Source organism: Lutzomyia longipalpis, chromosome 4 (assembly GCF_024334085.1).
Source record: "Lutzomyia longipalpis isolate SR_M1_2022 chromosome 4, ASM2433408v1".
Lineage (NCBI taxonomy): Eukaryota > Metazoa > Arthropoda > Insecta > Diptera > Psychodidae > Lutzomyia > Lutzomyia longipalpis.
This window is the reverse complement of record NC_074710.1, coordinates 1,384,839-1,399,779: the sequence shown is the minus strand read 5'-3', so window position 1 is coordinate 1,399,779 and position 14,941 is coordinate 1,384,839. Positions and strand designations below refer to the sequence as shown.

Here is a 14,941-nt window from a genome sequence, read left to right as displayed (position 1 = left end):
TTATTTTATATACATCTAAAAAAATTACTTTTCTCAAAATTTATTAGTTCTAAGAAGTTTTGGGATTATTTCAATGAAACCGATTGAAATGGAATCTTTAAATAAAAGATCTTTATTCTTTTCTCTAAAGGAAAATTCCTTATAAAAGCTAAATATAGGAATAAGCATGATCTTGATTGATTTAATTTTTTTTCAGTTGTAACCGCCAAGAAAAATTAAAGGAAATATTTTTAATACATTTTCGATTTACCTGACTTACCTCTGATCCAATTAGCGACATTTCTGTTGATTTCCTTAAATGAGAATGAATTAAATACTTCAGGTGTAGCGTCAAAAATTCTCCAGATAAATCCCACGTGCTGTCCATCATTTGAAACATCGTGCGAATGGGAATATTTGGCAAAAATATTCATCGAGAATATGTCTCTGCGGACCAAGTAAATCACGAAGGAATGAAAAATCGTGGTTTTCTCACAGTAAATTTATACAATTTATTGTCTGTCTTTTTTTCTATTTATCTTCAACTACAAAAATACACATTTTTTCAATTTTATTCATTTTTTTTTACAAACCACACAGGAAGATTTCTCCTGAATTTCTCAAAACTAACTAGGAAAAAATAATAATTCGTATATTCATTTTGCTTCTTGTACTGGCCATGAATGTCCGTCAACTAAATTCTTTTTTCTTTTTCTTAACCTCCATTACCAATGGGACATTCTGTGTGACTTAATTAAAAAAATATCTCACAATTTCTTTAACAATTTATACACTATTTTTTTTAATTTCTTTTTATGCCCTAAAACTGCAACATTATCACTATTTTTAAGAACAATATTTTTGCTTTCTACTCACTATAATTTTTTTCAGTGTCTTTTTTTTCATTTCTTTTTTTTAATACAACTATCTACAGAATATTTTGTGTCTCTGACTTTCTTTTTGTGTACCTGAAAGGGTTAGATTTTGGAGGGAATTTTTGATTGCAAAATATCACTGAAAAGGTTATTTTTAAAAGAAATTTAAGAAGGAATTAAGAAATTATGGAAAATTCTATTGAATTTTATTTTTCTTTTTTCATTCAAAATAGAATTTTTCATAAGTTCTATTCTCTTAAAAAGTGTCTTATATTAATCCAAATTTGTCCCGGATTTTTGTAAATTTTATTGACTTCAAAATTACCTAGAAAAATAAATTTCTCAACAAAAAATCTTAAAAGTTCTCGTAAGAAATTTAAAAATTATTCACTTAAACGAATTCATTGAATTTTTCGAGAGCAAATCTGGATTAAAAAATTCAAAAATATTTTTAACGACAAAAAATCCCTTCACAATCGTATCCTTAATGAAACAAAAAAATAGTCAGAGGTTCAATTAACACCTAAAGAGCTATTCACATTTTTTTTACCTACATTTTGACCTCATGATGCGTATAAGAAATCATTTAAAATTTATATAATCCACCCCCACAAAGGGTGGCTCAATTGAACTGTACACACACATTGAATAAATAGAATATTAGCTCAAGCTCCATTTTACATCTTGAGTTGGTTGTGATCCCTCATGCGGTCATGTCTTTGAGAAACTGGCCATTTTAGTGACAACACGACAAATTGTACAGAACATTGGGGTCATGGTAAAGTGAATTCGTTAATCGGTAATTTCCTTAAATTTACTATACTGGCTTCCATCGAGTTCACTGAGTGTCGGAAAGGTTTTTTCTTTCTTTTGCAATTCTTTGATAAAATTTCTTAAAGAATCTTTTTGTTCTTTTAATTCTTATTCAAGGAGAGAAACAAAATTTTCATGCATTTCACTTTGAACACAACTATTTTCCCACAGAAAGCATCTTGTGCGGAGAATAAGATGAAGAGCCTTTCTCTCGACAATTCCAACTGGTTTTCTCCACCTTCGCACCACAAATCTTCTAATCCACTTTAATTGATTTGCACAGCGCGCGCATTTTGTTCTTCTGTGTGCAACCACATCAGGTGAAGAATCCAACCTTCGTTAGACAGCTCTTGTGGATACATCTACGGATACCCCCGTGGGGTGAACTTGTCTGTCCAGATAGCATAATTCAATTTTATACGCCAAAAATGTGACGGTCTGACAATTGATTGCACATCATACATTTACATAGAAGCAACATCCACCCCCTTTTCACGCACAGCAAGACATCGTCAATTTTTTGTACACAAACACATTCTTCTTTTCTATCTAAAGCAATTTTCACCTGACTGCGAGAGCTTTTGCCTGATAAAAAAGAAAGTTTTACACTCACCCGGTGATTTATTTGCACTCAAAAGACCCCATTGATGTCTCTCTTGTCGCCCGGAATGGCAAAATAAAATTGTTAATTGGTAGATAAAAGAGAGTTTTTTTTGGCTATAAAAGTGATTATTGATTTGGTCGCGAGACAAGTTTCTTTATCTTTTATTTTTTTTTAATTTTATTTATTTGTTTGCCAATATTTCTCTTTTTAGTTGTAAATAAAATTGCAAGCTTTCATTTTCAAATCAATTGATTTTTTTTTAGCTTTAAATTAATTGAGTGGCGTTGTAAGTTAGGATTTAGTCGGAAAGTGAATTAATAAAGAGTACAAGGGGTGCCAATTGAACTGTAGAAACTTACATTGTTGGAAAAATTGATTTATATTGAATCGAGCAGTTTTAATTGCTTTTGAAAAGTCAAAAAGTGTTTTAAAAAAATATGTTATAAATTAAAATAATTCATAAAAATTATAGCGACAATAGAAAAACTATTCGCGACTATTTGAAAACTATTGATAATTTTCTATTCTTTTGTATATAATTCAAAACTGTCTCGATCAATTCAGTTTAGTCTTTTTTTTAAATCATCAAGATGAGTTACTTAACATATCGTTGAAAGGAGTCTATTCAGAATCCTGTAGGGAATCGAAAAAGGTTTAAAAAAAATCTCAAAAAACTCAATTTTTTTTCTGAAATTACATGAAAAAAAAGTCAGCAAAGATTTCATACAAAATGTCCCAAAATTGGCAGCCATTACCAATTTTGTCCTTTTAAATGCTTCAAAATATTCACAGAAATATTTCATAGCGACAAATTCATCGAAGAAACATTAATGCGAATGTTTTAAAACATTTAAAGGGAAAAATTGGTAATGGCTGGTGATTTTTGGGCATTTTGTTTGAAATCTTTGCTGACTTTTTTTTCTATGTGATTTAAATGGAAAATTGTAAGTTTTTTGTCCAATTTATTATCCTTTTTTTTTAATTATCTACAAGATCTTTCAGATTAAAATTGTTTTCTCTGTCAGAGGTAACTCTCATATATGACTGAATAGACTCCTTTACAAATGATCAACTTTCCCGCGCGCAACTTCTCTTTCAAAATTTCAAAGTAAACCGCATTTCAGCAGCAACAGCTAACCACTTGATTCATATAAGTACTCATTAGCGTCCCGAAGGAGAGCACGGCCGTCAATGGGCGAGGACTTACAATGACAGAGTGTCTGTGATATATGCAAATGAATGGGTGGTGGATACTTGAGGAGAGAAATAGAAGAAAAAAAAAGAATTCTTCTATAAAATAAAAAGAAATTGAGAACAGCTGCAATGAGGAGTGAGAAAGTCACCAAATTGCAATGCTCGTAGGGTTCGCGCATCTGACGATGCCTCCCACAGGAGTGGCACAATGAAATTCGCTCCGGTGCATTCATCCCACGATTCATCAGCAATCATCTTTTCACTCAATTTGACGAGTGATGTTCGCGCAGTTTCCACCATTCTAAGTCAGACGTGATATAATTAGATGACTCATATTTTTGATCGTGGAGTGTGTGCGCCCAAAAGGGAAGGAAGAGAGCAAAGTTGGAGGAATGATGCGTTGGTGTTGCACACGTCAATCATTCAACTAACTTTTTTTTCTTGGCTCTCTGCATGGCTCTTCATCTGCACCACTTGAGATCTATATGTGAGAGCATTTGGTGCACGCGGAGTGCCTTCGTTTTTTTTTCTTTCTTTTTTACCTCCTCAAAGAAGCGCGTCATCCACTCAAAGAGGTGCCCTTTTTGGGTGTTTGAGTACGCGCATCCAACGCATTTTGGGTCCAATCAATGACACAGAGTCACTCTGTCATTATCCACCACGTCTTCCTGCAATTAGAGCGTCTCGCGATCGGAAATGGGCGTGAGATGACTTGAGACAGATTTGCCTCATGCACCAGTCTATGCTGATGATCAATCTATACCGAGACATAGATTGCCCTAAATGGCGACCGTGAGAGACTTTTGAGGGTTGATTTTCAAAACTAATACCCGGAACTTTCTTAGAAATTTAAATTATGTTCTGCTTTACTTGTATAACAGTTTTGAATTTCTGTATAACAGTATTAAAATTGACTTTAATTTTTAAATCTTATACTTTTTTGAATTAGTAACTGTCGAAGTTTTTGTTATAAATGTGTTATACACACTTTTGATAAAGAATCTGCAGTTTCTAGTTATACTGTCAAAATATTGCTTTAACTGTTATAACTGATGTTAAGTTTGACAGCAATCTTTTAGTCCCTTTTTAATAGCCATTGATATAATCAATAACTTTGCAAATTCGTGTTATACAAAACTGTTATACTGACAAAGTTTTTCGTGTTTTTATAAATTTTCCATTTGAGATTTAAAATGGAAAAATGTTTTATAATTGACTTTATTTTTTTATTATTTTATATTCGAATTAGTTACTATCGAAGTTTTTGTTCTAAATGTGTTATAAACTCTTTTGATAAAGAATCTGCAGTTTGTTTCGTTATACTGTCAAAATATGGCTTTCACTGTTATAATGGATGTTCAGTTTGACAGCATTCTTTTAGTGCATTTTTAAATATTCACTGATATAATCAAAAATTTTGCAAAATTCATGTTATAAAAAACTGTTATATTGACAAAGTTTTCCGCGTTTTTATAAATTTATCATTTCTTCAATTGGAATTGTTCAAGACAATGGTTATACGATTGAATTCGGCATGTAAAAAAAAAACAAGTTATAACTTTTATAAAAAGATACAACCGATATAATATAAAAAAAAACATTATAACAAAATTCAAAACCTCAACCGTCGACACTCAGTGGATTTTCTTTGAAGGTGACAGATTCGTTGTACTGATTATTAGTCAGTTCTTGGCCCTGGCTAGACTTTTGTAGTGAGATCGAGTGGTGTGGTTCCTTGTGTTTTCATTCGCTTCACTTCACGTTCGTATTCTGTCTCCTCATCGAGATCACTCCCATTTGCAAGCCGCTTTTCATGCCCACCATCTTCGTGCTCTGATCCAACGTCACTAATTTCACTCGAGGCTCTTCTGTCGGCAGCTGATGTTGTACTGCTACCTGTTTTCATGCTAAGATCGATGGGATTCTCCTGCACGGTGGCTTCAGTGGCGGCTGAGGGAGATCTTGGGGGTGTGAGTGCCACAACATCTTCAGCATCAACGTCTTCGTCGTCACCGTCACTCTTTGTGGCACCATTGCTGGGTGATAGTTGGGATTTGAGCACAGCATCGAGGTAGAAGCGCTTCGTGAGCTCTTCGGCTGTTTTACTGTTGTGGTTTGGTGTGAAGCGGCTGTTGTTGTTGGCAGCTGCTGCAGCTGCGGCTGCCTGCTGACTCAGCAAATGCTGATGCTCGGCGGGCTTGAGGAGACCCTGATGGGGTGGATACAGAGCCGGATGGTAACCAGGGAAGAGGAGTGGTGACTGCGGCAGGAATCCCGGTGGTGGCATCATGGGCAGAGATGTGAGCCCGGCAAAGGGAAGAGGCAGGAAGAGTTGCTCTTTACTCAATGGTGGCGGATGATCGGGTACTTTGCGCAGTAGGGAATTTCGTCGATCACCAACTTCGACACTACTGTCGGAATTGTGGCTGTCTGGGGAGCTGACAGATGGCGAGGCGGATGGGTGTTTGCTGTAGTCCTCAATACCGAGCAGCATTAGCTCTTCCTTTGTACACGGTGGCCGCTGCAGTGGGTAGCCTGGTGGGTAGGGATGACCAAGCATTGCCAAACCCGGCGGTGGAGTCTTCCGATTCCCATGTGCCGCTGCTGCTGCCTGCTGTTGCTCCTGCAGCAAACAGTGAATTTTGAACCAATTCGATCGACGACCATACCGTGAGCCACTCTTTGACATCCCCACGAGTAGGCACTTCCGCAGTCGACATGCTTTGCAGGCTGTTCGATTCTTCTTGTTGATCACGCACTCTCCGTTGTTCTTGCACTCCGAAATGGATCCCAGGTTGTTGTATGAGCGCCCAAAGAAGGACTGCAAGAGACACCAACCCCCCGTACCGCGGATTAGTCACAATATTTTGCCGCCATGGGAACGTGCGGCTCCCCCAACACTCCTACTGATTTGTACCCTTCAAGATGCTCTCCGGAGTGAAATACAAGTTAATTAACACCGCGATCGCGTCACGCGAATGATTTATTGCATTCTTTGTCGTCGCAAGAGATGCTCAATTTTCTGCCTGTTCCACGATTTCTCTGTGCACACGTATGCGCACAGGGGGAAAAAAAGTGAAACTGATCCCGAAAATGAAAAGGCAGGTGAAAATCGACGACACAGCGTGATCAGTGGACCGTTTGAGACAAGATTGAAATTCATTTGGGTTTGGTTGCTGTATGAGACATGAATTTCCGTTTAGCCTATGCGACATTATGATGCACACACGGGGATCCCCTCGTGAGTGGGATGCAATTAAAGGTAGAGAGAGAGATTGAAGAAGTTTACTGGGCTACAGGGGATTGATATCTACATGTGAAGGGGCGTCTAAGTAATATGTTTAATGTAAAAAAAGAAGTAATTTGATCTTTTTTCACTCAATTTTCTTTGATTAAATAATTCCATTAATAAAATTTTTATAGAGTTATTTAAGAATAAAATTTAAATTGAAGAATAAAATTTAAAAAATTAAAGAGGATGCAAAAAAACGCCTTAAGGAAAATTTGAAAAATAAAAATGTCTTGTCAAACGTTAGGAATTTTCTAAAAACATCAAACGTTAAAACTGAGACTTCAAAGGAATTTGAAAATGAATGTTAAACGTTAAAGAAAGAAAGAACTAACTTCTGGAAATGTGATTTCCACGCGAAAAGAGTTAGTCCATCGCTTTTATTTTATTTTTAATTCTCAACCGTCATTGTATTTTATTAATGATCCACCTCTTTAGTACAAATTTCTGCAATCTCCGGTGCAACGGAAGGTAGCAAAAAAAAAATTATGGAGTGCAGTAGGTCGGAAATTGATGATTGCCCTTTCACAATGCCCTCCCCCCACCCATCCAGTTAAAAAAATGTTCTCAGCATGTGCTTTAATGTGAGGGTGGATTATATTTGAAATTTTGGCGGGTAGAGAAGGAACAAAAAAAAACTAATGCTGATGGAAAATTGTGTCTAAGAGTTGTTGCGAGACACACTGGTGTATTACTTAGCCGGCAATTTCCACCGAAAGCGTTCATTTTCCGCTACCTTGCGTTTGTGATTGAGTATATGTATGTACGAAAAGGTATTGCGCAACGACGGACAATTGTTCACTCCGGAGCTGCTCTTGGGGGCATATTATGCACACAGTATTTGGGTTTCTGTGTCAATTGACTCACCTTGCATCCTTCGCACGTGAAGGCCCCAAAGTGGAATCCTGCTGCGGGTTCCCCACACACCTTACACGTCTGATTCATCTGCAAGTACAAGAAGGAAAGAAAAAAACTTAAGAAAAATCTTAGAGAAGTGTGAGAAAATTCTCTTTGCAATTGCAAGAGCATAAGTTGTTGGGGCAATGCGAAAAATGAGAAATTATTATTTTTTCCCTCCAACACATTGACCTCTTTGTTGCCTGGGATGGATGTATATAGCGCAACATAGGCATGTGGACGTTTTATGACGCGCTCAGAGTTGATTTAAGATCAAAAACAACACCATATTGACGAGGAGGACGAAAAAGCAGAAGAATTGATTGTTGCCAGACAAAAGTGAACCGCATTTGTTCGTCAACGGTGTGCGCGTCCCTCCTGTGAACACCTCATTGTTGCAACATCAGGGGGGAGGCTGATGGGAAGATCCCATCGCTTTTGCATGCGGGGAATATAATTATCCTCGCGCGGACTCATCAAATTAATGCAGTGCATTCACATGGGGCATTTCGGGATGCAAAAGTGTTAAAGAATAGCAATATTTGTGGTGTTGGGGTGTAAAAGAAGAATTTTTCATAATAAACCCATAGGAACAATTCGTTTAGGCAAACGCAATATAACTCAGCAGTAATCGACATTTATTAGTTGTAATTCATTCCCTTTAGTCTCTCACATGGGATTCTTCGCGTCTTTTCTGCACTTTGGGAAGATTTCTTCTTACCTCTTTTTTTCCTTCTTTTCTTCTTATCCTATCTTCTCTCAAGACCAATTGCGGAGGTTTAAGGAGTTTTCAAGGAAAGAGTCCGGTTATGAAGAATTAATACGCTAATTTCTACTGGAACATTTTTTTTGTGAAGCATTTCTTGCATTTTGAAAGTGAATAAGAATTGTGGTTTGTGGTTACGCGAGGAAATTCTTCGAGTAATTGATGATTTAAAGTAAATCATTTTCATTTGAGAAATAATAAAATTTGAAGTTTAAAAGGTTAACAAAAATAGGGGAGAATCGTTTAAATGTGACCCCCAATAGGATTTTCATTTTCTGAAAATTGAGGAATAGTTTTGTTTCATCCAAATGATTTTTTAAAAATAATTTTAAATGATAAGAGAGAAAAGGGTATTCTGAAAAATTCTTTATCGTTAATATCGATGTATAATCGTTAAGAGAAAATTGTATTTTCTTTTAGTTTTTCATTTTTCTCTTTTATTTTTATTTTCCTTTTCTTATATTTTTGTTATTCTTTTTTTCGTACCTAATCAATTTAAAAAAAATTGCATAACTCACTTTATAATTGATTTAAATAAATTATATAAGAAAAAAACATTAAAAATCATAATATTTTAGGTATGTGTAAGTGACAAATTTTCCCCGTTTCGAGTACCGCGGAAAAGTCTCAATAGGATTTTACGAAGAATCACTGAATCAATTCTAAAAAAAATTGTCTTCACCAAAATGTTTAACGAAGATATTGAAAGAAGGAAAAATCTTTTACTTTCATTTTCAACATTTCAAGAAGTTCTTTTTTAAATATCTTTATACAAATTAATTAATTATCCAATAGGCAAACTTAACGAAATAATCCTTCACATTTCCATATAAATATATATCTCAATCTATTTAAAAAAAAATGTTATGCAAAAACCAATTTGTTAACTTGTCAAATGGACCTCAATCCCATAGCAATTTCTTACAACAAATTGGGAATAAACAGTGTGAGACAAGCTTGAGGATTCCTTTAGAAAGCAATTTTCATTTGAAAAATTTATATTAGTATTGTCTAATGCAGTCTATTGAAATTCAAATAAACGTCCATTTAAATGGTCATCGCGCGACAGTTGCTGAAATATATTTTTTTTTTCATTTTGTGTAAAAGGAGCGAAGAATCATTTTGAAAATATATAGATATGTATTTACCTCGGCACTATCAAACAGAATTGACCAATAATATGTATCGCGCATTGGATGGTTTTCAGAGTGCCCATAAAGCTCATCCGTATTTCATAATAATCTCCAAGATTATAATGTGCTATAATGATAGAGTCTAAATATTTAATAGCCTCTTATATACATAAATACAACTTGCCCATTTGCATATTCATTAATGAATTCTCAGCTTCATTTGCATAATAATATTTAACTGTGTTTCCGACTGCATAAAATCACACTTCACGCCATCTTCTGGCTGCCTTTTCTTTCCAAAACAACTCTGGGCCCAAGACGAATGATCCTCTCTTTGCTGCTACGATCATGTTGGAGGTACCTAACCACTAAATTCCTCCCAATGTTAGCCGCGAGGCGATAATCTATTGGGAGCGGGAGGTGTCACAGCTTGATTGTTGGTGGAATGATGTGAAGTGTTGAGTGGGAAAATAAAAAGAGTCACGATGGTGAGCAATGAGAAAAACGCGATCATGCAAGATTAGTATAATTTGCTACTTTATTTCGATTTACAATTTTTCCCTCCCATTTCATTATACCGGATATATTAGGAGTGATGTCACACACTGTCCTTGTATTTCCTAATACCCCACCGTCTAAGTCAGCGTGTGCACGCTTCACAGATTACTGAATCAAGAAAACCTGTGAGAGTTTCTTTTGCACGGGGAGGGCATCGCGCGCGATATTTCATACAAAACCCATCCAATTTTACATACACAACATGTGAATCATGGGCTAAGAGCAAGTGCACACAGAGGATCTGGAAAAGCTCTGAGGTGGAAAATTCTCTGAGGAAATTTGTTTTTGACTTGTTGAGCAATCTTTAGGTGGAGGGGCGCTGACAAGATCGCGAGGATCGCATGAGAAGCTATAGAATTGGGGTCAGAATTGAGAGAGAGAGAGAACTACATTTTTCATGGGTGGAAATGCACATTGCAATTGGCGACAGATCACCGCTGTGATTGCACCCGCGATCGCATGATCTTCCACCACGAAAGTGATCTTGAAGTGCGATCGTTTGCAAAGTAAAGAAAGAATGGAAAAATAAAACACATACACTACCAGATCACCGGATTGCGTGGATGTTTGGAAGAAGGAAAAATTTATTTAAAATTGCTTGATTTCCACATACGGAGGGGGGAGGCAGATCACAAACATTGGTGATCTTCATATTGCATTTGGGAAGATCACACGATCGCACAGATTGCGTGCCAATTTCATGACGATCATCTCGAATTACACGAAATTGTGCAAAACAATCCAAAAAGCGATTGAGACCCTATTTCAAAATCTCATGAAAAAAAAATCCTCCATACGATCGCTAAGACCTCGTCTATCGCGGGTGATTGTTGTTGGTGTGTACAAGATGGCACGAAAAAAAAGAGAAGAAGTGTGGCGAATGGAAGAGCCTTGAATGCAGCACAAAATATATACATAAATACTGATAAAGGCTGGTGCAGAAAATATTATCCCCAAAGAAGATCACATGCGATCACATCAATTTAATAACAACTTGGCAAAAACACTCTTAAAGAAAAACTCCCGTGGCTATAGTATGATCGAGTGCCTTTAATTTGTTCAATTCACAAAATGGCATACAAGTATGGAATAAATTTATTGTTGTGGATGCATCTTCATGTGAACTCCTATTCTTTGTGATATTCATATTAATTGGGTACTATCGTATATATCACTCATAAGAGTCACACATCACCAGCAATAGCCAATTTATTAACGAGTTCTTTCACAACCTAACACTTTGCAATACACAGGTGTGTGCAGAAAAAATAGTAGCACGTTTGCGGCAATTCTAAAATACTAAAACTATCTTGAAAATGCTTTTTTTTCTATTAAAATTTAATTTTAATTTTAATTTTATAGATAATAAATATTATTGCTTGCAAAGATCGTCATTTATTAAACATTATCTTTGAGAGAAAACTCAGGTTAAATTTCTGAGGTTAGAAACCTCGTTCCTCCAAGGGAATAATAATAGATTATTATTCTCATTACAAACAAAATGTTTTGGAATTATTTCTCTAATTAAATGAGAATATTATTCATTGCTTTGATGTTCATGAAAATTGATTTGTGAGTCACGATTTTGCATTTTTGTAATTAAAATAAAATCAATCAAAACTGCTATTTTTCTGAACACCTCTGTGAATTCAATTATTATTTTTCTTTTCCCGTAATTCACCCAATTTGCTTTTTTTCTGTTATTTCTCTTAAAATTATTTCTGATTTTGCCAAATTATTTCTCAATTTTTTTTAGTTAAAGCACAAATGGACAAATTGCACGATCATGTGATGGATCTTTAAGAGATTTTTTAAAAACATCTTAATGATTACTCACTGTGAATGTGGATATAAGTATAAGAAAAATCTCAGGTGCAATTTGCACTAAAGGTAAATGGAATGAAGAAAAGGCAAAAAGGCGATCAAGATCATGCAGCAAAGAGGCTGAAGAATAAAATTTTCGTTTAGATCGAGATGGTTTGTGAATTAAGTCGAACAATTTATAAGTAGCCTTGTTGGGGGCTCTCTCTCTCTCTCTGCCATATCCACACTTTCTATAGCATATAGCACTGAAACGATCAACAGATACTTAAACAAGTTGATCGCGCATAAATATGATATTTTAAGTATCGAATTACTAGGCGCACCGATCCTTAATTGATAATAAATAACTAATTTTGACATGAGATCACATCAAAATGCTCAGAGAATATTCAATTTAATCGAATAGGTTAGCTCTCCAGTGTTGATACCGTGACACGGTATGGATACTATGGGGCTATATATACTAAAGCACTATATAGAGGCGTCTACTCTTGTGAAAATAAGCTTCCTACAGTGCGTGTTTTATTGGGCTTTTTAGGATGCACAGCAAATCTCGTGTCTTTTCATACACCATGAGCTCTTTAGAATGTAATTAAAAGCAGTTTTATTGGCAATTTTTTTCTGCGCACAAGCACGGGGACATTTGGAGCACACGATCGCGGAATGTCTGCATGATCATATGAGTTGCGGAATCCCCCCTCAAGATCGCATGAGATCGTTAGGTCATCGTAGTTTATTCATGTGATCGTGCGGAATTACAGGGATCTTCGAAAGATCAATAAGGATCACGGGATTCTCACATGATCACATCGTAGAATCTTTACATGGTCGCTTAGGATCGTAGGATCCTCTCATGATCACACTGGATCGTAGAATTCTTAAATGATCGCACGGAATCTAAAGATCTTCAAAGAATTTTCACATTAACATAAGATCGTAGGATCTTTTCATATGATTAAATAGGATTTATGGATTTTCGTATGATCACATGAGATCGTAGAATCTTGGCAAAATCCTCACATGATCGTATACATAGAATTGTGGCATTAAATGATAGAAAATTTCTCGATTAATCTTCTCAAACTTGAGATAATTACATGAGATCGTTTGATCTTATTCTAATCGCGATCACATGCCATCGTAGAAAAATATTTAAAGAATTTTCTTCACTTTCAGCACCACAACAGTGGAAATTTGTCCAAAATAGAGCCTATACATGTGTAATCTGTGGCGCGGAAAAATTGCACCAATTTCAGGTAGTTTTGAAGTATTTTCTATGGCTCCCGCCGCCACCACGAGACTTCTTGTACAGCATAGACCCCAAGGTTGAAAAGTGAAACTGTTTTGTGTACCCAATTTCCATGTTATTTGGTTGTTTGTAGCATGAAGTTGGTGGCACGGTGGAGACATGGTATATAGAAAAAAAGCGCGCCACACAACAATAAGACGTGTGTTGGGTGTTTTATTGTGTCTCACTCGTTGTGGCGTGACAAAGTTGCCAAGAAGTTTAATGTTGTGCTGTTGTTGTGTATGTTTTGAGGCACCGCGAAGTCAAATTGTGTTGCCAAAGTTGCCAAGACGAAGGCAATACACGGAGCGTCGTAGAAAAGGGTATAATTTAGGTGCGAGACCTGCAAATCAAGTCATCCGAAGCGCGATCGCGCAGGTTGACAAATTAATGCTCCCCACACCCCCCTTCTTATGTTGCGATCAAAGAAAAATCGCATGACTTTACATCGGCGCAAGGAGCCCCATTTGAAGAAGTTTTGTGAGGAAATAGCATATTGTAAAATGTAGGATAGCGTATTGTTCACATGACCTACAAATCATCCCCAAATGGACATGAACAAATCTCCAGTTGAGGGAGTTTTTCGCAACATAATATCGACACAATTGATTGGGTATTGCGTTAATTTTTTATGTTTCCTGTTTTCTCAGCAGCAATCACTCTCAATCTCTTAGCTGGCTTTTTGTCTCATGGCCCGAGAATTAGCACAATCGGACTTTTTGCTCTACCTACCTGACTTTTTTTCTTACCTCTCCTTCAGTAAGCTGATTACTTTGAGGTGATATTTCACCAAAATACGTGTTTTCGTGCGATCTTCATTAGTTTTTTTTTTCATTCTCTTTTCATTTTCAGTATAAGTTTTTTTTGTGTCTCACAGCTCGCGATCTGTTTAGGAGTTTTGTATTCAAATGCCATTCTGGACGGGGCTTCATCATACTTTTAAAATAGATGCGTTTTCACAAGTTCAACTCTTTCTGCAAATTACTTTTCAAGTGATCTTCGGGTGATCTATGAATGATCTTTCGGTAATTGTCAGCGACATTGTTTTTTTTATTTAGTCGTTTCTTAATGAATTCCAAATGACTTTTAATATTTCCTTCAAGGTTTTGAGTAGTATTATATTGTACTTTTTTTTAAGTCTTTAAGTATTTATTTTTCTTTTCATTTTCAAAAATTAATTGATTTTTTTTTTGAAAATTTGATGCAAAATGTTGGGATTGAATGAATGTTAAAAGTTTTGAAGAATACAAAATTTTTATTTAAGAAAATTCTTGATATTTTTATGAATTAAATAATTTAAAGAAAATTTAAAGGAGTTTATTTACTCATGTATGGAAAAATTCCACATTTGAGAACAATTGGAACACGGTTCATTTTGTATGTAGATGATCATAAAAGAATAAAAAATCTACAAAATAACTTATTTTTCACATTTAAATCAGCTAAAAACTTTTTTTTATTTATATAAATGAAACATTAGCTCCCGTGTTTCATGAATTTTTTGCCTCTGATAGTGTTTCAGCACAATGATGCAGAAACATGTGTGATAATGTTTCACCTGTGAGATTTGACAAACTGAGTTTAAACCATTGCTGAAAACATTCTTATTTGGATCATTACGTTAGAAATACGTTAGAAAGTTATTTTCTGACAAGAAATTTTTTTTTCTCAAAAGAAAATTTTTTTCCTTTGCTTTCTTTCGACGATCTTGAAGTAATGGA

The 14,941-nt window shown here is 35.4% G+C and overlaps 1 protein-coding gene across 1 annotated transcript in view; it reads right to left on the bottom strand.

Annotated features, from left to right (window-relative positions):
- Positions 1–466: 466 nt before the first annotated feature.
- LOC129795619 (knirps-related protein) overlaps positions 467–14,941 on the bottom strand; it is a 42,279-nt gene continuing 27,804 nt past the window's right edge. Inside the window, exons 2-3 of the mRNA XM_055837060.1 lie at positions 7,622–7,699; positions 467–6,286 (exon numbers count right to left, since the gene is read on the bottom strand). Coding sequence (XP_055693035.1) covers positions 5,165–6,286; positions 7,622–7,699 — 1,200 coding nt within the window. The 3' untranslated portion in view covers positions 467–5,164. The remainder of the gene's footprint in view (positions 6,287–7,621; positions 7,700–14,941) is intronic.